This window comes from Mytilus trossulus, chromosome 6 (genome assembly GCF_036588685.1).
Source record: "Mytilus trossulus isolate FHL-02 chromosome 6, PNRI_Mtr1.1.1.hap1, whole genome shotgun sequence".
NCBI classification, from domain to species: Eukaryota; Metazoa; Mollusca; class Bivalvia; order Mytilida; family Mytilidae; genus Mytilus; species Mytilus trossulus.
This window is the reverse complement of record NC_086378.1, coordinates 34,487,682-34,513,437: the sequence shown is the minus strand read 5'-3', so window position 1 is coordinate 34,513,437 and position 25,756 is coordinate 34,487,682. Positions and strand designations below refer to the sequence as shown.

At 32.1% G+C, this 25,756-nt stretch overlaps 1 protein-coding gene across 1 annotated transcript; it reads left to right on the top strand.

Annotated features, from left to right (window-relative positions):
- The first annotated feature begins 3,838 nt into the window (after positions 1-3,838).
- On the top strand, positions 3,839-20,525 carry LOC134723389 (perlucin-like protein). Its single transcript, XM_063587004.1, has 6 exons — positions 3,839-3,925; positions 8,083-8,207; positions 8,569-8,666; positions 9,772-9,853; positions 11,380-11,615; positions 20,431-20,525. The coding sequence occupies exons 2-6, from the start codon at positions 8,084-8,086 to the stop codon at positions 20,458-20,460; spliced, it is 570 nt and encodes a 189-aa protein (XP_063443074.1). The 5' UTR covers positions 3,839-3,925; position 8,083; the 3' UTR covers positions 20,461-20,525.
- The last annotated feature ends 5,231 nt before the right edge of the window (positions 20,526-25,756 follow it).

The following is a 25,756-nucleotide window of genomic DNA, read 5'->3' as shown; positions in this document are numbered from 1 at the left end:
TCATAACACCTTTTTATACTGTACGCTTCGTTGACAAAATATTGCGTTTGTCAATGAATTTTGCATGTATTAGATTATGCTTTGATATGAATATAACCAATATGCATGTTTGAAAATAATAATTTACCAACATAACATGCAGACAGCAACCCATAATGTCAGTTGTATTGTCGAAAAACACTTGGAGGAAATTTTTACATTTAAAAAAATCCTCATGTATACAAAAGTGTGAATTGGTAGGAAAATACAATAACTCAACAGATGCAACTATGACAAAGCATACAGATACACATTTCTAATCTCATAGCATATTTGAAAGTGTTTACCATACAACAGTCAATGAACGGCTAGGTGGTGGGTTGGGTGCCCGCTAACATGTTTAATCCCCCCATGTTCTGTATGTGCCTGTCCAAAACCAGGAGCCTGTAATTCAGTGGTTGTATAAATTTTTTTGTTCACACTTTTGTGCAAAAATTGAGCCGTTAGTTTTCTCGTATGCACTGACTACATTTGTTATTTCGGTGTGCTTAATAGCGGTGTGGTCTTTGTTCATTGTTAAAGACAGTACGATGACCTATAGTTGTTCATTTTTGTTTCGTTTGATCTCTTGCGAAGAGCTGTTTCAATACCGCATCTTCTATTTGATATAGAAAGCAATCAAAAATAATCAATGGATTATAGGTTAAGCCTTTTGGCCTGAATCTCAGAGGCGGGTCCAAGGGGGTCATAGATTACCATAGAGTTACATTAAGGCTCAAGAATACTAGGTGTATGCAAGGAACATGTAACTTATAGCCATCAATAGTAATACTGTTACTTTAATGTGAAGATATAAAGATGAAGAGACAACACTCAATATTAACTGGTTTGCTTTCTTCTATTATGTTTTTGTGTTTGTTTAATTTTTAAGGTATAAAGATTATGCTTAAATTCCTCGAACATTACAGTCTTTCTACTGTGGTGCAAAAATCTAAATGATTGGTCAGGTCATTCTGGTTATTATAAACTCCTTTAAAGTCTATACTCACCCATATGCATTTCATTCAAATTTTGATTTATTTCACAAAAGACCACAAGGACCATATTTACATTCCCCAATAACCCTTGGCGTCATTGGTAAATTATGGGTTAGCAAAGCATCAAACACCAACCTAACCTTAGACATTTGCTGTGTTTCTTCTTTACTGTTGGTACTTAACAATATATGGACCCTTTTATTTGTTTATGACACGCGTACGTAATGGCTGATTGTTGGTTGCTTAACGATCACTTGCAAATATGCCATGCATGTTCAGGATAAGCACAAAGTAGCAACACATACATGTAAGTCCTGTGAGGAGACCCTCCGGAATTACGTCAGGGACGTTTGGATTGCCACTGGATAAAATGATGTATATTTTATAAGGACACAAATGGTGCCTTTCAACAGGCTATTTATAGATCTCTCTTGAAGTTTTTGCAGGGGTTCGTACTGTGTAGTTAGCGTGGTACTCTCTTTACACGAGACATTGGATTTTATATTCCCATTCGGACAGGACGTGACTGTGTACTGTTACATCCCACACAACGAAATGGGTGGCCAACTTCAGTCAGTTTTTACTGCCGATCGGAAAAAGACCAAAGTGATCATAACTTATAGTATATCTCCCAGTCATCCTTCACCAAATTCTTTCATAGATAAAAAAAAAAACCATTGGCCACAATATAGAAAGTTTTGCTGTACCTGTTAAATCAAAACATCACTTAACATTATTACAATGTATGCACACTTATGAGAACTCATAATACCGTACATCCTCTCGATACTGTTCATATTTGGCATTGCACAAGTTCGTGCGTTTTATTACGTCTTTACCTAAAAGCGTAGGATATACAGATTAAAACACTTTGGATACACGATTTACTTCTTAGTTGCATTTCGCTTTGAAATAACTATCAGTTACTACAATTATTCCTTTGTCGATATTTTATGTGTATAGTTTTTGTGCCTTGTACCGACATTTTGAGTTTAGCCAATTGCAACTGAACTTTTTTATCATGTTGTGCTGCTACACCAGTGTTCTAGGTTAAGGAGATAGTTGGGGCTCACATGTTTAAACCTGCCGCACTTGTTTTGTCGGTCCAACGTCAGAATCCTGTAGTACATTGGTTATATAGATCTGTCATTTTTTTTTCTTCTTTACATAATTCATAAGTTATAAATTATTAACCGTTAGTTTTGTCGTTTTTTTTTCATATTTTTTTTTCATATCGGGGCCTTTTTTAGGCGACTGTATGGTATAGGTTTTCCTCATTGTTAAATGTTGTACATTGGACTATAATAGTTTATACGCCAACTTCATTTAAACTTTGATGGACAGTTGTCTCACTGGCCATCACACCACATCTACAAAGCTCCACATGTAAAAAAAAGTAATAAAAAAATTAAAGCAGTTGGAATGCCATCTATGGCATTCGGCAAATTAAGTTCAACGAGCTCCTTCATGTGTGTCTGCTTTCGTCTAGGCGAATTTGGACCAACATCGGCATTTGGAAGAGCCTCAAATTGTGAAAAGGAAGTCATTAAAGTTTTAATGACTGTACTATACTTTTTGAAACTTTCTTTCCTCTGGAATATATTTATTAACTTTTCATTTCATCTGGAAAAACATTGAAAGTCTCAATTTTCAATAGAAACATTCCAAGCAGATGTACGCGGGTTACATATTTCAATTTTTGGCTTTGTATGACAGATATTTTAAGTTCAACTACTTTGACTAAGTTAACAGATAAACATTTACAATAAAATACAGAAAAAGGGTCGCCGACACCATCTCGAAAACCTTGACAAGAAAGTGTTTGTCACGGTTTTTGTCAACGAACTGTACAGTGATTATTTCAAAACGCACAACGAACGCGACACATTTGGTGGAACGAACAATACAGTCAGAGAATTTTTTTTTTGTATGATATTGCGTTTATTCTAAGTTCTAGGGCACATTTGAAGGCACGTAGTAATTCAATGTATAGTTATTTAGTATTGCTTAAGGTATTAATACTCAAAGGTGTATGCACGAAAAGATATTCAGCATTGTTTACATCGTAAACCGTATGAAATTGCACCATGTCTGTGCGTTTTGCATCTAGCAGTTTAATCAAACGTTTTATACAATATCTAAAACTTACAACAACTGTATAATTGAATAAAGATACTAACATGCCCATTGACATATTTATATATACTCAAATAAGTTCTAGAGAGGCATTCAAAGTTATTGTCATCCCAAATGTTGTCCTGATTATCGCTTCGAACGCGTCAACGTCCGGATTCATTTGTATCGGGGTTATACGGGGTGCTATAAACAAAAACAAATCCTTGGTTTGCCGTTACGGTTTTGAAATAAGCTTGGAAACGTACTGGGTTGAATTGAGGCCTTCTTATTCAAGCAGCAAAGACCTATTTAAAACCGATGATGATTTCAGTATAGTTTGTTCGTTCGATTTATCATGAAAAATCACAAAAAGAAGGCATAGCTATCGCACTTTTTAAATATTTAAATAAATAATTCTAATAAATATATATATTTAACCGTGCTAGAGTTTTATTGACCCAAATAATTGATTCATTGATGCTTAATCCACGTCAAGTGGCAAATATCTCATGATACCCAAGACGAACACAAATTTAACAGAAAATTAAGAACAGGTTCTGAAATAGCGCGAGGGTTTAAATTTGAACTGGAATAAGGATGTAGGATAGGTTAAAAAGTTTTAAAACATAATTTCAAGGAAATAATAGGTTGCAGATATTTTACACTGTACTACCGTAATACCATATAGTGACAGATGGACCAAAGGATGTTAAACACGATACTGTTGCATTGTTTCTATATAATAAATCAATATTCAGTAGCAGATTTATAACTTTACACCAAATACCAAAAAGGTTTGTTATATTTTGTTATTTGCTTATCTATTATATTTATCATTTGTAACAATTTCGTTTTAGTTTCATCTAATTTAAATTAAAAATAGGAAACAAATCTAAGAATACAAACAATAACCAAAATCGATATCTGTATAGGTATAATTTCAAATCTGCATGCTTGCTTAGCAAGTGTATTATATTTAATAGAAGTTGCTTTGACTATTGCATCTGACGTTAATTTTATTTATTACACAACCTAGATATGCACTAATAGAACGAACTAGTAAATAATTGACTATGTGTGTAAATCGTTTGAGAGAGATAGAGAGAAAGAGAGACGATATGCAGTGGCTTGACGCATACTAATGATGTTATAATGTTCAAAGTTTAACGGTTTTCATATATCAGTTTCTAATATATTTGGAGCCCCCTTCCCCCAAAATCTAAATTTGGCAAAGCTAAGCGGGCACTATAAGGCATTTCATACTTTAGTCACTATCTAAATTTATGCTTGCCTACTTCCTGACGTAGAGCACAATGTAGAAAAGATTAATTAAACTGGTTCTGTGCCAACCTACAGCAACTCATTATATACAAAATCAAAAGCAAAATAAAGGAATTTTATTCATATTTTAATTTATATTGCAGAAATTCCCAAATTCGGGCTTTCCAATAATTATATTTGATAGTAATTTAAGGTTCATGTGGACCCTATGGCTAAAATGGCCGTATTTTCACCTCAAAATTTTCTTTGATTACAGGCTTACTGGAAAAGTTTTAAGGCATAGCATGCCCTAGATAAATAGAATTCAATTGTATTGTATGATTTAGAAAATTCATAACTTAACTGGATTTTGCCGTACACTTTTTTTCATCTCTGCAGAAGATGATAAAATTGACAAACAGTTGAAAACCATGTACTATGAAAATTAGAGGGGGAAAAACTGACTTTTCATTGGACGAGAAGGGGTGAGTATGTTCTAAAAGGACAATAGATACCTGACAATAACTAGTTATTTAGAGTAGACAATATATTTGTTATTCACATCTTATTTGAGTTGCTAAAGAGGAAAAAGAAGAAACTATATTGTGCTTTCGTTGACTTTGCGAAAGCTTTCGATACTGTTTGGCGGTCTGGTCTTTGGTCAAAACTTATTAAACATTCGATTAACGGAAAAATGTATAACGTTATTGTCAACATGTACAATAATATCAAATCACGTATTCATTTTGGATCAGATTTTTCTGAATTTTTCCCTTGTTCTATTGGTGTTAGACAGGGAGAGAATCTCTCTCCTTTGCTTTTTTCCATTTATCTTAACGATCTGGAATTGTTTTTACAGAATAATAATATAGAAGGTTTGTGTACTATCTCTGATGAGTTAGAAATAGAGTTAAATGTTTATTTAAAATTGTTTGTCATTTTATATGCTGACGATACTGTCTTAATGGCAGAATCTCAGATAGATTTACAAAGACAACTGGACTCCTTATATGAATATTGTGAGTTATGGAAACTAAGAGTAAATGTGGAAAAAAGTAAGATTGTAATTTTTTCACAAGGTAGACTACCGCAAAATATTGTTTTTAAGTATAATAATATAATACTAGATATTGTGAGTGAATTTACTTATCTTGGTGTATTACTGTCTAGATCAGGAAATTTTTCAAGAGCTAAAAAAAAGCAATGTGAAAAAGCAACACATGCTATGTACGATATTATTCGAAAAGGTAGAATACATAATCTGTCAATTGAATGCCAACTTGATCTATTTGATAAAATTGTTAAACCAATACTTCTGTATGGGTGTGAAGTTTGGGGTTTTGGAAATAATTCAATAATCGAGAGGGTTCATATTAAATTTTGTAAAATATTACTTCGAGTAAAAAAGTCTACTCCTGATTTTATGATTTATGGTGAATTGGGAAGATATCCATTTGATATTTCAATTAAGTTACGAATGATAAATTATTGGTTCAAGTTGGTAACCGGAAAACCTGACAAATTGCCTTTTATTTTGTATAACTTAGCAAATGCCAAATATGGTACAAATATTTTATGGTTAAAACAAGTCAAGTCAATTTTAGACACGTGTGGCTTGTCATATGTATGGGACAATATCTTTTTTGTAAATAAAACATGGCTACATGTAACCATCAAACAGAATTTAATAGATCAATTCAAACAAAAATGGCTAGCAAGCCTACAGGAATCACCAAAAGCATTAAATTATCGCTTATTTAAAGATACTTTGGAGTTTGAAAAATATTTTAATATTTTGGATGATAGGCAAATATCCTTATTTTTTAAATTTCGAACTTTGAACATGAAATTTCCAATAGAAACTGGAAGATGGCAAAAAATAGAAAGAGAAAACAGAAAATGTGTATTATGTAATTCAGATGCCATTGGTGATGAATACCATTACATTTTTAATTGTTCAGCTTTTGATAACTGTAGAAAACAATGTATTGCATTTTACTATAGAAATAGTCCAAATACATTGAAGTTTTATGACTTAATGAATTCAAAAAAATGTTCAGAACTGAACGAACTATGTAAACTTATTAAGGAGATCAATAACAAATTGAATTTTTCTGGGTGAACAATTGTGAATGCCTCTATCTACTTTCGTACATTATTTATTTATGTAATTTTGAAATATGTATAATTATCTCTATACCTTTGTAATTTGGTTTGTGAGAATAAAGATATATAAGAGTTTACCTTGATATGGTCCACTCAGGAACACTGTTTAAATAACTAGTTATTGTCAGGTATCTATTGTCCTTTTAGAACATACTCACCCCTTCTCGTCCAATGAAAAGTCAGTTTTTCCCCCTCTAATTTTCATAGTACATGGTTTTCCATGCACTATGAAATGCTATAATACATGAATGACTTTTCATTGTCAGTTAATTATGAAAGTGAACTCTTAAAAACTGCACTAACAAAGTATACAACTCCCTGAGGCATTTTCCTGGGGGAAAATGTCTACTGATTAAAGGGGATAGAGCAAAGATTAAAACAAAACATTTTTAATTTTGCAAATTTTCATACATTTTCTAATGTTACACATACATGTATATAGAATTATAAACAAAAATAATTGGGGTAACTTAAGGATATAGGTAAAATAGTATTTATTTACTTTATATACCTGACATTTGAGGGATTTTTCTTTCTTTCAAGAAAACAATGTCAGACTGCTGATATATACAGCAAAGGATTTTTTTCAAAGAAACACATGTACAATACATGTAAATTTATCAATAAAAAGTAAGCATTTAATGTTGAATGGTCCGAAATCAAATATTTATATGGAGAGTTTTATATTTATAAAAAAATATCAAATTTCAAAAAGGGAATTTTTATAATATTATGTTGCTTTTTAAAAGAAAAAAAATCTCAAGATAAATAAGTATTAAACTTTACCTTAAGCAGAAGAAAAACAATTTATCCATTTGGTCCTGACAAACTATGTCAGAGCTATTTCATTCCATCCATTGTAATGATGATTACCTATGTTTTACATTTAGTTCATTATAAAAAGTGAACTCTTATTCAGGTTTGACTATTACAATGGGAAAGGATCATTTTGTAAGGTCACTCGAAAGTATGAATATGTTCTAAATTGGTCAGACAATACTTGGTCATGTTTTATGAAGATTTAAGCCCTCGGCTTCGCCTTGGGCTTAAATCTTCATAAAACATGACCAAGTATAGTCTAACCTATAACTAATGTCCATGTCAATTAAAAATGCTCACTTTAATTTTTACCTGTGGGGAAGACTAAGTTCTCAAACCTGTTTCCCAACTTAGTTTATTTTGGCACCTTCTGGAGGAATGAAAAAAAGTGCACGGCAAAATCCTGGTAAGGTTTTATTTTTCTAAAACATAAAACATACTTAAAATTCATTTATCTAGGGCATGCTATGCCTGAAATTTTTTACAGATGCGCAGGTTTGTCTGTACTCAGAGTAAATTTTGAGGTGAAAATACGGCCATTTTAGCCATAGGGTCCACATGAACCTTAAAGTGGGTGACTGATAACATTTGCACCTGCAAAAAATAGTTCCTGTCTGCTAAAATATTAGCCCTCGATAACATAAATATGACTCGGTATATTGATTTCCTAATATGAAAAAAAATCTTTTGAGAAGTTTTGTTACAGGATGATCCTTTCTGCAATTCTGGTTCTGTGTTGTATTTCTATGACCGCGTCAAACTCGTGTGATATATCCAAAGAGAAATCAATGATATCCAGCTTGCTTCAGTCCATAGAAAAAAAGATGAAAGGTAAATCAGCATAATCCTAACTGTGAGAACAAAGTTTAATAGAAATAAGCAAAGCTTCAGTTTGCACTAATTTGACAATTCTTAAAGATAATATCTTTATCAAATGTTGAATTATTTTTGTAAGGTATAAAACATGTATGGTGGGGAATGTCTTTTAACGTAGATTTCAACGAAACAAGTTTCAATTTGTTTACTATTCGCTAAATTCACTTTTATAATTTAATACTAATGTCTTCCTTAACGAAAGTGAAACAAGTAAAGCAATGCTTTGAAAGTGGTTCTTTTTAACTATATATGCGTTGTTAATTTTTAAATTGAGCCATAGTTCTTGGTTTAATGCGTATCATATTTATTTCAACAGAATGCAGTTCAAATGAGAATTGTCCACCCGGTTGGAAAAAATACAAGGATCACTGTTACTTTTTTTCACCTGATGGTAAAAATTGGCAGGATGCTGTAGTAGGTCACTTCTTTACTTATACTTGCATATATTGAAAAATTGCATTTTGTTTTTGATACTGCCTTTATCAGCAAGAAAATAAAGCGAGATAAAGCTGATATTCAAGCAAATGAAGTCAGTATTAAAAATTAAATGCAATTCTTTTTTCATCAGTAATTTATCTTAATTGCATGTTTTTTGGTTGAGAATATAGAATAAAATTTAAAAATCAGTAAAACTATTTTATGCGTACAAAACGTCGGAATATTTGTCGCTTCTATGAATGAAGTCACGTGCATTTCACTGACAAATGCACGCGAATGGACATAGCACGCGACGTTGGTACACCGTTATGTGACGTCATTGCCTAATATTTTTGAGTATCATGTCCTGTCCATGATATAAGGCAGTAAGATCAAAAGGAGAATATACGAATTGCAGATAAAGGAAATAATGCACGAATTTCCTTGCAACTGGTCCATTCAAGAGCTGTTCGAATCATTCATCTAGTGTTGGGTCAAAATTTTTCTATTGAAAATACTGAGTTCAGGTGACACATCTCAAAAGTAAGGCAAAAGATACCAAATGGACATTAACACTCATAAATCTAAAGTAAAATAACAACGCCATGGCTGAAAAGGAAAAAGACCAACTACAAACAATAAATAGTACACAAAATGCAACATAGAAAACTAAAGACTGAGCAAAGATCCTGCTCCACATGAGGACATTCTTAACATCCACATGCCTAATTTTAGTTCTAAAATATAAATGTTTTTATAGCTTTAGATTAAAAGAAATAACCCCTTGCAAAGGTATTGGCTATATAGTGCTTGGTTTCCGGAATACTAAGAAGCATTATAAAAATCAATGTTATTTAACTACCATTACAACTACAGGCTTTTCTAATACAATAGTTGCCATTTTGTTTCGAGTCCTATTTTTCATCTTTCTTTTTTTCTTTAAATTATACGTAGACATGTAATACTTGTAGATATTTTATTAATTGAATGCAGATAGACATGATTAGAGAGTAATCTGACTGGTCAAAAGCAACAAATTTAAAGTAATGATTTCATGCTTTGTTATTGTTCAGGGTATAATATTTTGTTTCTGTCAATTCAGAAACAATGTAAAAATATGGGAGGTTACCTAGTGAAAATTACAGACTCAGCAGAAAACTCGTGGGTTGTTGACATGCTTACTAGTAAGTATATTTCATGCTTATGACAAAACACACAGATGCTGTTACATTTTTAGAACACAGCTGTATATGCTTAATAAACAAATAACTTGCCAAAATGTACAACGTGGATTGTATGTATATCAAGTTATAGTTTCAGAAACATCACAAATCTACATGTATGATAGAATGCTTTTCAAACATCTACTAGGGCAAAATCGATATAAATTATAAAAGTGGGGAAAACTCTTTTACCAAAGCTTTATAAAAACAGTTGATAATATCAGTACAGTAAATAAAGGAAAACTGTTACCGTGCTCCAGCTAGATAAAAGATATATTTCCGTGTTCTCTGTTTGATTCACTACATACTCGGCCGAACAATTTCCCGGCAAGACATATAATAATACTAGTGCTAGTTAAACTATTTATCCAATGACAATTGGTTTGATAATATATTTACTAACTTCTGATTTATAGGGATCGCCAGTATTATTACGTAAAATATTGTTGCGGTTTTTTTTCTCTCGCACGAATCAATTCAATGTATACAAATGATATCAATGCAAAGAAATAATGTATTTATCTGTGAAACGGCCATAATATAATTTTTAGTCTGAAAAATACGCTTAAACCTTTTTTAATGTTTTAATTTGAAAGATTTTGGGTTCAGAAATAAGTTTGTGATAATACCCAAAAAAAAGTAAAATCACAAAAATACTGACCTCCGAGGAAAATTCAATCGGAAAGTCCCTAATCACATGGCAAAATCAAATGACAAAACACATAAAAAACGAATGGAAAACAACTGTCATATTCCTGACTTGGTACAGGCATTTTCAAATGTAGAAAATGGTGGATTCGTCTCTCCGTGTGTCCGTCCATCCGGTCTTGTTAGCGCTCTCACATGTAAAATTCTTACCAGATTTATACTATAGCTTAATATCAGTAATATCTCGGATAAGTTCTATAGTGGTGGTCGATCGACTTTTTTTTTAAGAAAGTTATGCGTTTGGAAATATCAAATATATAGAAAATGACCTCGTTAGCGATCTCACGGGTACAATTCTTGCCAGATTTTTATAAAACTCATACTATAGGTTAATTTCAGCAAAATCTCGTACAATTTCTATAATAGTGGGCGATCGACTTTTAAAAGAGTTATGTTCTTCATAATATTAAAAGTAGGGGGAAAAAATCCCTCGTTGACGCTCTCACGGGTACAATTCTTGCCAGATTTTTATAAAACTTATACTATAGGTTAATATCCGCAATATCTCGGCCAAGTTCTAAAATGGTGGACGATCGACATTTTTAGAAGAGTTATGCCCCTTGGAAATATAAAATATGTGCAACGTGGATGACATTAAAACTCTGTTCTTTCATTTAGAATTATGGTTACACAGACAATAAATGAAAGTGCAGTGCTATTGGTGCTTCTCAGTATATTGTGTGTTTACTTCTGAGTTTATTTTGATTTGCATAAATAGCTACAGCACTTTATAAACTGACAAATTTACTAAAATATACAATTATTATTGGCGAAAACAGAATCGGTTAAACACAAATGGGGTTATTGGATGGGATCGTCAGACTTGAAGAAAGAAGGAGACTGGAGATGGGTTCAAGACTCGTCTAAGGTTCGTTTTTCTCAGTGGCTTCCAGGCCAACCAGACAATTATGTAAACAATGAAGACTGTGGTCATTTTTGGTCAGCCTATCAGTATCGATGGAATGATATTCTATGCAGTGTTGATGAAATGGGGTACATCTGTGAGAGTTCATATGTAAGTTCACAATTATACAAGACCGTTCTAATTTTTATATCTATATTTAGGTCTTTCAACCTTTTCGGTTGAAAGACCTAGAATTGCTTTTGTTCTGATTATTATTATTATTTATTTTTTCTTCCGCTAATTTTTTTTTCCTTCGCTATTTTGTTTGTTTCGCAAGATGTCGCTTAGACATATGGGATATAATATCGAACAGTTATTACGCTTTTGTAACTGACACCGCGTATTACTAACCAAAATATTTTCAATGTAAGAGTTATCTCCCTGAACACTGTTTTTCTTGTTATTACTTATATGTCTCAACCGTATAAGAAACCGACAAATTTATTTTACCAAATTGCTCGTTATATCCTCAGGATGATTTGACCAATTTTGACCGAAGCTATCCGAAGACTCCATATGAGAGTTATTTCTCTTTTTTATTTGATATAAGTGAAATGTATTTCTAACTGGAAACCCATAAGTGATAGAGGCATAGGATCTTTTGATTTGAGGTCCTTGGTTAAAAAAATTGGAAATGAGGTCAAAGTCAAAGGTCAAGGTCAATGTCAAAATTTTTATTTTGGCTTGTTTTCTCTCATTTTTTGATATCTTATAAGATATCGACAAAATATTTTCACAAAATTGTTAGTTGCAACATGTCGTTACACATAAATATTAGTCGAAAGGATACGTAAACATTTGATGCGTGTTTTCCCCCCTTTTATATCTAATATCAGTCGTATGGTAATATAACTCATAAACAATATAAAGTAGAGACCTAGAGTCTTTTGATTTGAGGTCCTTGGTTAGAGACCTTGAAATTGAGCTCAAGGTCATATGTTGATTTAACGTTCTAGATTTTGACCTTTGCTTTCACCTCATATGTATTTATGTTAAAGCTATTAGACTTTTTGCCTTAGCTTGCAAGCAATATGATGTTGAAAAAGCCGGACGTAGCTAATTTTTGTAATAAATTATTGTAAAAGTATGTAAAACCATATAGTTTTGGAATCAGCGTCAAGTAAACTCTTAGACAATACCGGAAGTAACAAATTTTGAACAGGAAGTAGAAAATTATCTCCCTTATTTATATCTTTTTGTATAGAAACCTTATTTTTTTTGGAATCAGCGTACAATAAGTTGTCATTTGACGCTGAAATTAATATTTTAAAACCAGATTTTAATATTTTCATATCAAAATAATTCCTTACTGGTGGAAAGACCTTCAATTGTTCTCTGAACAATTGGTTTTTAATTGTTTATTTCTTTTCTATGTCGAAATATGTTCGATTCTCTGCTAGGTTTGCTATCAATCCTCATTTATATTCCAATCAGAGTTATACAAGACATTTTGTATTAAAATATCCTACCCGAAACCTATTGCATTATTTAGACAATAAGTGGCTGATATATTTTTACCCAACATTCATTTTCCCAACTATAAAGCTCACTTCGAGAAGGAGTTCCATTATTAATGTTAGTTATGACCAATACACTATATTGCAGTTCTTTTTCATGACGTTAATAACAAAGTAAGTACTCATTGTCGTAGCCACAAACCCGTCTGATTTGTCTTCAGTGTGACATCATCGAATGCGACTTATCATTTACATTTAATTGTAATGAGTATAATTGATTGTAACTGGTGAATCTGTATCTGTTTAACATTCCGAAACATTTGGGATAACCCTCAGTCTCGTTTCTGTGCAGTGTTTTGTAGACCGTGGTTTGCTTTTCGTCCTTTTTCCTTTTTGGCCATGGTATTTTCTGTTTTCTTCATCTTAGGTTCATGATTGTCCATTTGCTATCGTCTTCCTCTTTTTAAGCTGACACTTTCTATTGTGTAGATAAAATGAAATATGATTCTATGCTGTAATTTTTCATGCTGTTGATAACAGGGCATGTTATGTTATGCAATCAATATTCATGGTGTTTATAATCGAGAATGTAACTTGATGCAGTCCCTTTTCGTGGTGATGATACATTGTAACAGGGCATGCAATTTTATGTAGTCTGTATCTAAATAGCTATTCGTGGGCCAGATAACAATGAATGTTATTTGTATGTTGTCTCATTTCATGGTGATTATAACAGTTTTTGCATTCAATTTGAATGGTGTTTATATATAGATTGTTACGGTGGTACCAGTGAATTATCAGATTTATCCATTTGTGATAGCTAAATTATCGAATTTTAAGGTCTGAGCTTTGGCGAGAACTTGCAAAAATTGATAATTTAAGTATCGAGATTTGATAAATAAGATAATCCACGGGTTACTATGAAGGAATATGTTTCTCTAATAATTATCGAATATTTTTTTCATTTTTTATAAACAAAAATCCCCTTCATGTACCTTCCACATTCCACAAAATTTCATTAACACATGTAAGCACATTTTTGTTCCTCCAGTGAGCTGATAAAGGTTATGACTCTTAAACACGTCCAATCATCTTCTTAGATCATCGGCAACCATACGTTGATTATTTTTTTAATACAATGGGTTCGGAAAGGGAAACATGTACATTGATTTAGAGAAAACAATTTATACAGTCTCATTACATGGTCCATGGTGTTTATTTATGTATATTCTTACGTTGGTACAATTGGATTATCGGAGTGACCTTTTAACTAAACCAATCATCTATTGAGATCATCAGCAACCACTTGTTGATTAATTGTTTTTCAAACAATGGGTCAAGAAAGGTTCAAATTGAAAACGAATTAGAGAAAACATTTTATAAAGTCACTTTTCATGGTGTATTTAACATTTTATGCTGTCACTTGCTATGGTCTTGATACATGTATTAGAAATTGAAATTTGCTTTTCCGATTTTCAAATATATTACACAGGAAATGTCATATATTTCTGAAAATTTTCGTGGCAATTGTTACAAGGAGTTTACATTAAGTTACTTTTATTTTGCTAACAAGCATTGTCGAGGTCAACTGCAAAATGTTGTCTACATTAAGTTTTCATTTAAGTACAGCTCTTTATAAGAACCAGGCAGAGTGCGATATATGAAAATTCAAATTTTTTCTATAAATGGGCTGGTAGAAGTAGTAATTGAATACTGCTCAAAAATTAAATTTGAATGGGAAAATATGAGTAGTTTTCATGGTAACGGACACTCTATTTTTTGGTAGTTCAGCGTGGTAAAATCTTTCAAAAATCAGCTAAATCACTACAATTCAGAGCTTGATTATGAATAGAATCAAACCTTTTTTTCAGAAATTTTCATATGTAATATTGATCTTCACTTAAGTTAAGATTGCAGTTTAACTAAATTTGTAGATTTAAAAAAAAAAAAATTAATTACCAAAAAATGCATATTTTCAACTTTTCCGAAATGTGAATTTTTGTGAAATTATCAAATTTACTCATGTGTTCTTCTGAAAAGTGCAACTATGTACAGCATAGTTAGCATTGTAGTAACAAAGTTTGAATACTACTTTACCAAAATAAATAGAACATTGCGTGAGACTCTCTTTAACTTTATCACCATAGCAACGTCTTTTTTCCTTGGAAACGGAGTTATATTTGTAGAATTCTACAGTATAGGCTTGATTTTTTCAATTGTTTCCAAACCTTTAGAAAAAAACATATAAGCATAAATACTCTTAACTCTGAAGTATTGTTAACAACTGTTGCCATTAAAACAAATATCACCCATAACAACATCCAATCAAAAGATAAATAATGGAATTGTATGTGAAAAATTACATATGTAAATGATGTTCAATTTTCTAATGGGAATATAACTGCATGCTATGCTTTGTTTCACTCACAGTCCTGTCTTTGTTTTTTGGGAAGGTTCAAAACATTTAATATATACAATGTGGCATTTTGTGGGGGGTAGTTTTTGTTTAAATCTAAGGCTTTCATAAATCCTAAATATATGGAAAATTGAGAGGTTAAGCTAGCTACATGTATAAAATCCACCATATTTTTAACATCAGAAAATGCCTGTACTAAGTCAGGAATATGACAGTTGTTATCCATTCGTTTGATGTGTTCGAGCTTTTGATTTTGCCATTTCTCACATATAAATATAAGCTTACAAACCACAAATAGAATCATTTGGTCAAAGCATTTCCAATCTGAAGTGACACGGACGGACAGATGGAAGTAAAGACCAAGAGAAAACCAATAAAGTCGGTTGGGACTTAAAAAAAAAAGAAGTCAATTGGCCATGGTAGCTATCAGATGTACAGTTGTAACCATATTAACTTGAAACTAAGTACACATGTTCGTTATGGTGTGCACTTTTCAAAATTATATTACAAATATGGTTCACTAAAAATAGAAACGTGATCCTGTTAAATAAACTTGATGCCAAATTACGATTTAAACCTGCATTTAACGCATATGGACATAATTTTGTTATGATTGGTCGAGCTGAACATGGTGTTTTATGGACACAGATGATTGTTTCTTTGGTAAGATGTTGAATATCATGGTGTTTTATGGAGTCATATGATTGTTTCATTTGTAAGATGTTAAATTTATGAGCAGATGTCACATGTTTATGATGAATAACTTGAAACAGCTGGCATGTCTGATTAAGTTAACCTGACAGTTTCGTTTTGGTCATTTTGATTCGCTTACGATTATTTGGGACATGATTGTTGGTTCGATCTGCGCGTTTGTCAATTTGCTCTTCGGACTGTCCATACCGTAATAGAATTAAATTTGATTTTTTCATAAAATCCAAAATCTTGTTTTTTATTCGTTTCTTTTTGTTTCAGAGTGGTTTTTTTTATAATGGCAGTCGTTTTTTTTTTATTCTGTTAAGCAAGCAAGACATAATCTTTTTCAGAGACAAGTGCCTGTGTATGTGGTGGCTGGTTAAGACCGTTTCGCGTTTTCGCGATTTCGCCTTTATATTTTATAGATTAAAAACGCGAAAACTTGAAGTCGAAATCGCGAAAACTAGAAGTTGTAAACACGCAAACGCGAAATGGTTTCACTTCTTAATTTCCCGTTTCGACTTCCAGATTTTTTTCAACAATTTTGTATCTTTTGTTTGACTGGATTATGATTCATAATTTGAAGATAACCTGAATGGATTATATCATTTTCAAGAACTATTAATTTTTACAACGAATACTTAGTACTTATGTTATAATGATAATATATATATACTTATTTAAAGATATTTACTTTTTAGGATTAAACCAATTTTCAGTAAAGCTCTCTAATTCCAATATCTATTATCTGTATAAATCATATTTGTTTTTCATAAATTGTTTTGTTATACATGTCAGGCCTTAGTTTTCTCAGTTGAATTGTTTTATATTTTTTATATGTCGGGTCCTTTTATAGCAGACTATATGGTATTGTGTTTTCATTCATTGCTAAAAGCCAAAGCGAAATCAAGAAGTGAAACCATTTCTTTTTCTCGCATTTTCGACTTTGCGTTTTCGTCCTATAAAATATGATAGGAGAAAAGGTAATATATTTGCTTTTGCCAGGTTAGTTTAAAAAATAAGACAGAATATGAAAAGTCGACCATATTATATGGTATGTATTAAAGGAAAAGAAAGGGCTCCAGAAGGGTTCCCCTAAGATCACATAGTCACTTTTATAAATTTCTTCTGTTATCTGTGCCATTTTAGGCAAACTATATAGTTTTAAACTGATCTGTTTCTCGGTTTTGAACATTTCTATAATATTAGGTACTTTTGAATGAGACGTCAGGTCGCAAAGTGGCCCACCAAACGCCCAAGGTCGCTGGTAGGATTTGACCATGTTGGTGCCACATATGAAGTGAACATCAAGGAGGCAACAATGCTACAAACAGTACATCCAACTAAGACATTCTGATCTTACTCTCTTACATTAAGTGGTAGCAAAGTGAACATACCATTCACAAGTTTTTTTTAGATATGGTTATTGTCCCCATAGAAATACCGGGCAATCGTCCGTCTGTCTGGTCTTGTTAGCGATCCTACGTGTACAATCTTATCAGATTTTTAGGAAACTTATATCATAGGTTTATAGCAGCAATGTCTTGGACAAGTTCGACAATTAGTGCTGATAATTATCTTTAAAAGAGTTGTGCCCTTTGGAAACATTAATAATATGGATAATTGCATTGTTAGTGCTCTCATGTGTACAATTTTTGCCAAATTTCATGAAACTTAAGGTGGTACCCAACACTTTAACTAAAATTAATTTGGCTCGTTTAATTAAGTATTTACTTTGACCCTTAAATAAAAACATAAAAACTTTAAAAAATTTGAACCAACCGTTTTATCAGAAAAATTACACTGGTTATATAGCAGTTTGACAAACACTTATTTTGATCATTGAGAAGCTTAATATTCCCTTAACAACACGTTTAGCTGATTTTACAGAGTTATCTCCCTGTAGTGTTAGGTACCACCTTAAATCATACTATTTGACAGAAATGTCTTTCACGCTTAAAAAAAAAGGTGCTGATCCAATATTTTTAATGAGTTATGCCCCTTGGGAATATCAATTATAACTAAAATCGCATTGTATTCGCTCTGAAGCCTTCATTTCCTATAAAAGTTTTAAAGAACCAAATAAATGAGGAATGTGTACATGATGCTCTCGATTGCATATCAAATAAAGTTATAAAAGGACAGAACGGTAAAAGCGACGCTACCCAACTTCGTATTTGATCTTAGTAAACTAAAGTTGGAGAATGGAAACGAAAAATTCAGCAATTTTACCATTTTAAAATGGGCATAAATCGGAAACGTTTAAAGTGACACCACAAACATTCAAACTTGATCTCTGCTTTGTAAAATAAGCATTGTGTATCTCGGAGATTCCAAAATTCCAATTGCGGAATAATAGTACAACACAGGAGTTGTTAATGACATGTTAATAATTAACATTGCTGGACTTCTGATATCAACGATGCCCAATCGACTATATTCATTTTTTTCTAGTTCCCACCGACTTAATATGTGTTCAATTGGACTGTCCGTCTGTCCATCACACTTAAGTTTCAGTTTGGTAAAGTTTTGACCAAATGATTCTATTTTTGGTATATATCAATATGTAAGCTTATGATTATGTGTTAAAGGACAAGTTTTTGGTTCTTGCTGATGGGATAACATAATAATAAATAAATAATAATTTATTTTATTAAAGTGTCACCTACTTGTCTACAGATTTTTATACAGATTATATAATATACATTGCACAATAATAAAATAAGACAAATACCCAGCCTAGAAAGGCTTATGAGACACTATATATATATATATATCTATTTAACAAATACAAATTGAAAAACATAGTAAAATGTTAAAAATGTTTAAAATTATCCGGATATTTCACATCATAAAAAAATTAAAATAAGTAATTAAAAAAACCCACATATCTTTAAAAAAAAAAGAAATGACAAAATTAAGGATGACGTAAAAAAATAAATGAACAGATATGTTTTTAAAAGAATATATTTTAAAGAGGTTATATACGCAGATTGCGAAGAATAAAATGAAGTAATCGTCTTGTTTTATTAAAAACCACTCAGTAAAATAGTAAATAAATAGAACATGAATGAAATGAATTGAAAAAAAAATAAAAAAATTAAATGTAATTACATCTCAGGCGTGTGTGTGAGTTATTGCCCTAGGCAGTTAGGATTTTCTTACAACTGGTAAAGGACAATATTTATATTGTCTTACCATAAGTCAGGTTGGGATATTGCAATCCCATGAAGTTCATACTTTGTTAAACTTTCGTAAATTAATTATCAGATTAAGAACTCTGAACAAAATCCGACCAAACGTTGCAGCAACTTTTTTTTCAAGGATCTATGAAAGATTTTTTTTTTTAAAACTACCGTCCCCCCTTTCCCAACCCTACAACCCCAATGCTACATTATAAATCAAATTTGTTGAACCTTCTGAAAAAGCACAGACAAGACTGCGAGTGAAGCAAAGCTTGCAGTCATATTCCCATTCGAAAATTAAATACCCTCTACATATGTAGTTTTGTACATAAAGTTCAATTTATACATCTTTTGAATGGATATTACTATAGATAATGTTTGTTTCCATGGTAACTATTGAAGTCAGCAACACTTAACGAGGGTAATTTAGAGTAATAGTATGCTTTTATGTATTTTCTTATCGGTTTGGAAACAATTGAGGACATTCAAGTTCTTAAACTGCAATATTCTGCAAATACTGTGCTGTACACATTTGCACTTTTCAGTTCAGAAAAACACACGAGAAAATATGATAATTTCACAAAAATCCATGATTCAGAAATGTTAAAAATATGCATTTTGTGGTAATTTTTTTACAAAAAATCTAAAAATTTGGTTGAACTTCAATCTTTATTAAAGTTGTGCTTTAACCAAGTTATATCAATGTTATATACGAAAATTTCTGAAAAAAAGTTTGATTCTATTCATAATCAGGCTCTGAATTTTAGCGATTTAGCTGATTTTTCAAAGGTTTTACTACGCTTAACTGCCCCCCAAAAAAGAGTGTCCGTTACCATGGCAACCACTGATATATTCCCACTCAAAATTAATTTTTGAGCATTACGCAATTACTGCTTTTGCCAGGCAGTCTATAGAAAAAAAAAGTACAACCCTCATAACCTTCCTGGTTCTTATAAAATTGACATAAATATAAACTCAATCGATATCGTCTCCTAATCATTATATGCATCATTTATATATTTGAATTGCTAGCGCTGTCAAATGGCTCGTTGGATGTGCGGAAGTGAGCTAAACACGTGATCATAAAGTAAAATATTCAAAAGAAATCGAATCACGATGCAACTTCACTTAGAAATATATAAAGACTTATTATGTTTTTTCTTCTTTTTCTATAGGGACCCAACTGCCGTCCGAACAAAGGATGAGATAGACAAGCAGCCAGTGGAAGCTAGATTATTTTGTTTGTTTCATTAAAAACATCTAATCCGAATTTTATTTTTTCATTATTATATATCTCATTAGCATTAACAGTGTATTAACAGTCATATATAAAGTATAACTTTCCTTACTACTAAAATGCCAATGTTTCGGTACGGTTGATGACTACATAATACTATAATAACTCCACGGTTAAGTTATAGATAATGCATATTTTAAGGTTTTTCTTGCCGTAGAAGACACCGAGGGGTGTCAGGATTGATGGAATGTATGGCTATTCGTTTGATCAATCCTGACATCCCGTGATGTGTTCTACGACAAAAAAGAAATGCTTTTTACGTTTTTCAAGATGAGACAACAAATGAACGTTTGAATATCGACCAGACGTTACTGTATATTTGTAATTCCTCCTAGTTTCATGATTACTATGGAATGAATAAAAGCTTTGTTTTACTGCGGGATGTATTAGTAACTTTCTTTACCCCAGTCAAGAGATACAGACTTCAGTGATTGCTGTTCACGTTTCCTTGATACATCCTAAGTACAGCAGACACGTTTTGAGTCAAACAAATACGTACACAAATACATGGAGAGCTTATGAGCATTTTTTAAAACAATATGCCATTACGGAGCAGTAAATGTCGTCTGAATGAGTAGAACCTAAAGCAGAATGCATATTCTAATATGACGTCCTTATTACGCTTTGTAAACAAAGCCGTGTTCTAATGAGCATAAAAAATATGTTTGACACATGCGCACGAACTTACTGTGTATATTAACGTTATTTCCATCGTTATCCTTTAAAATGTATACATTTAAGAAGCTAGACGGTATTGTCGTACGGACCTATAAACATACTGTATTTGTCCTATTAGAATCGAAATAATTCCTTCGCGTCATGTTCTATGCTCATTTTAACATGGGTAGGCATTATATTTGACCACATTTTACACCTCGCTAACGCTCAGTGTAAATTATCGACAAATATAATGCCTACCCATGTTAAAATGAGCATAGAGCATGACACGAAGGAATTATTTCTTAATTATTTTACTGCAGGCATGATGAATTGATGTGTTTTTAATGTTTTTGTGATGTACAAAAACATGTATTCTAAAGTGTTATGTTTTCTTCATGTATGTCATCAACCCTATTGGGGTATAATTGTGCAATATTTCAATAAATACTAAAACTGGTCTTTCATCATTGAATACGTTTCCGATAAATTAAGATGTGAACCAGGGGCCGGTTTCACGAAGCTATATCTTAGGACATGTCTTATAATCCTCTTACGGCTATCATAGGACATATCTCAGACCTCGACTCGAAGCTGTCTTAAGATGAGTCGACCTTAGTTAAGATATCATAAACCTATCGCAAGTTCTTTAGATTTTAAAATTGATTTATCGAAAATAAAGGCAACTGTAGTATACCGCTGTTCAAAACTCATAAATCCATGGACAAAAAACAAAATCTGAGTAACACACTAAAACTGAGGGAAACGCATTAAATATAAGAGGAGAACAACGACACAACATTAAAATGTAACACACACACAGAAACAGTCCAAGCAATAGACAAAATCCTATGAGAATAACAAATATAACATCAAAACCAAATACATGAATTTGTGATAGATAAGTACCGTGACACGTCTTATAGTAATGTGAATACTCACTCAAAAATAAGAGAAAACAAACGACACAACGGAAACGCAAAGTTAAAATGTAACGCACACAGAAACGAACTATAATATAACAATGGCCATATTCCTGACTTGGTACAGGACATTTTTAAAGGAAAAAATGGTGGGTTGAACCTGGTTTTGTGGCATGCCAAACCTCCCTCTTTTATGGCCATGTGAAATATAACATTAATATGACAGCACAACATTACAGGACTACAATATAAACTAGAGGCTATAAAGAGCCTGTGTCGCTCACCTTGGTCTATGTGAATATTTAACAAAGGAAGCAGATTGATTCATGACAAAATTGTGTTTTGGTGATGGTGATGTGTTTGTAAATCTTACTTTACCAAACAGTCTTGCTGCTTACATTTATCTCTATCTATAATGAACTTGGCCCAGTAGTTTCAGTGGAAAATGACTATAAAGGACAATAACTCCTTAGGGGGTCAATTGACCATTTCGGTCATGTTGACTTATTTGTAAATCTTACTTTGCTGAACATAATTGCTGTTTACCGTTTATCTCTATCTATAATAATATTCAAGATAATAACCAAAAACAGCAAAATTTCCTTAAAATTAGCGATTCAGGGGCAGTAACTCAACAATGGGTTGTCAGATTCATCTGAAAATTACAGGGCAGATAGATCTTGGTCTGATAAACAATTTCACCACATGTCAGATTTGCTCTAAATGCTTTGGTTTTTGAGTTATAAGCCAAAAACTGCATTTTACCCCTATGTTCTATTTTTAGCTGTGGCGGCCATCTTGATTTGATGGCCGGGTCACGCCACACACTTTTTAAACTAGATACCCCAATGATGATTGTGGCCAAGTTTAGATTAATTTGGCCTAGTAGTTTCAGAGGAGAAGATTTTTGTAAAAGATCACTAAGATTTACGAAAAATGGTTAAAAATTGACTATAATAAAGGACAATAACTCCTTAACGGGTCAACTGACCATTTCGGTCATGTTGACTTATTTGTAAATCTAACTTTGCTGAACATTATTGTTGTTTACAGTTTATCTCTATCTTTTATAATATTCAAGATAATAACCAAAAACAGCAAAATTTCCTTAAAATTACCAATTCAGGGGCAGCAACCCAACAAAGGGTTGTCTTATTCGTCTGAAAATTTCAGGGCAGATAGATCTTGATCTGATAAACAATTATAACCCATGTCAGATTAGCTCTTATTGCTTTGGTTTTTGAGTTATAAGCCAAAAACTGCATTTTATCCCCATGTTCTATTTTTAGCCGTGGAGGCCATCTTGGTTGGTTGACCGGGTCACGCCACACATTTTTTTAACAAGATACCCCAAAGATGATTGTGGCCAAGTTAGGATTAATTTGGCCTAGTAGTTTCAGAGGAGAAGATTTTTGTAAAAGATTACTTTAATTTAAGAAAAATGGTTAAAAATTGACTATAAAGGACAATAACTCCTTAACGGGTCAACTGACCATTTCGGTCATCTGACTTATTTGTAAATCTAACTTTGCTGAACATTATTGCTGTTTACAGTTTATCTCTATCTATAATAATATTCAAGATAATAACCAAAAACAGCAAAATTTCCTCAAAATTACCAATTCAGGGGCAGCAACCCAACAACGGGTTGACCAATTCATCTGAAAATTTCAGGGCAGATTGATCTTGACCTTATAAACATTTTTACCCCATGTCAGATTTCCTCTAAATGCTTTGGTTTTTGAGTTATAAGGCAAAAACTGCATTTTACCCCTATGTTCTATTTTTAGCCGTGGCGGCCATCTTGGTTGGTTGACCGGGTCAAGCCACACATTTTTAAAACTAGATACCCCAATGATGATTGTGGCCAAGTTTGGTTCAATTTGGCCCAGTAGTTTCAGAGGAGAAGATTTTTGTAAAAGTTAACAACGATGACGGACGACAGACGACGGACGACGGACGACGACGGACGCCGGACGCAAAGTGATGGGAAAAGCTCACTTGGCCCTTCGGGCCAGGTGAGCTAATAAATAGGAGAACACAATAGGCAAAGAAACACACAAATAATAGCTAGCAAAAGGCAACAAGTTTAAAATTTTAATACGCCTGAAGTGCATTTTGTCCACATAAGACTTACTAGTGACGCTCAGATAAAAAAATTGAAAGCCGAAACAAGTACAAAGTTGAACAGCATCGAGGACCAAAAGTTCAAAAAAGTTGTGCTAAAAACGGCTAGGGTTTTCTGTTAGGTACCAGAACATCTCTATTATTTAGAATAATTTAAAACATGGTTTTACGGGGAAATTCGTATGTAGTATATAGGATATATAGGATATATGTCTATCTCATAGATTACTAAAACGTACTAAAACGTATTGGTTAATTTGATTAGTTATAGTTTGCAAAATTATATAGTATAAGAAAAAGTGTAATTTATATAAATAATCTATAATAAATAATACACTAAGATACATAGGAAACTGTAAATATCCAATTGAGAAAAAGGAATAAAATGTTGACATGATTTTTTGTATAAGTGAGTTAATTCAATTTATCACTGTATCGGTTATCCGTCAACCTATAAGCATTTAGGTATGAGCACGAAAAGAAGAATAGACCATTAAATCAATCTAAAAAATGCATGAGTGTAATTTATATAAACTAAACTTATGACCATCATAAGACACCTCCCGTGTAGTTTTCACTTTATGATCAACTTTAAGAGACGTCATAATTGAGGGCCACTTTGTGAAACCCACTTAGGACTAAGATATGTCGTAAGAACATCGTGAGACATGTCTTAGTCCTAATACAGCTTCGTGAATCTGGTATTTCTTGTAGTAAATTTCATATCATCAGTACTATGTCTATCTCGGAATATGTGATAAGGGAGATAAACCGAGCATTTTAAACGGAGATAATATTATGGACTCAAAATCTAACTGCAATTTAAAAAAAAAACATTTTCAATTAAGAATTGAATGCTTCTTTTTGGAAATTCATTGGGGTGTAAAAGCGTTGACAGAAGTACATTTTGTATGCTTAAAACCGCATATTTAAAGGGAAATAATTCATAACGTCTTGTTTACAACATTACATAGTTAAAAATAGATTGACTCTTACCACTTGTGGAGTGAGTTTTTACTGGCAAGGACAAGGCACAGTTCACTAATACACTTTGTAAAGAACTACATCAATGGAGTCCTAAAACCAAAATGCAATCATAAACATTCGGACTTGTAAAATATTAAAATATACGATATGACAAAATAACTCAAGTTCATTTATAGTTATACTTCTATCATTACAATGTATAATATAAGTGTACAAATAAATATCAACTTTATCACTTTTCCTTATTTTGTCTAATATGCCGCCATTTATGAAATATAAATTATCTGTTTCAATAATCAAATAGCTAAGCAAATATATTGTTCTATCGTGACAAATTAACGGTAGATAATAAAATACATGTAGCACGAAGCTAAATAAAAGATTCTCTGGTACGTCTATCATACTTATGTAATAACCAAACTTTACGAGGAGAACGCAATCATATAATAGAAACTTTGCTAAATTTGTCATTTACATGTGAAAAATACTAATTATACAATAAAGAAGTTA

Coding starts and splice junctions, on each gene's coding strand:
- LOC134723389 (XM_063587004.1), top strand. CDS start 8,084: ATGATCCTTTCTGCAATTCTGGTTCTGTGTTGTATTTCTATGACCGCG. Junction 8,208..8,568: donor CATAGAAAAAAAGATGAAAG/GTAAATCAGCAT, acceptor TTATTTCAACAG/AATGCAGTTCAAATGAGAAT. Junction 8,667..9,771: donor AAAATTGGCAGGATGCTGTA/GTAGGTCACTTC, acceptor CTGTCAATTCAG/AAACAATGTAAAAATATGGG.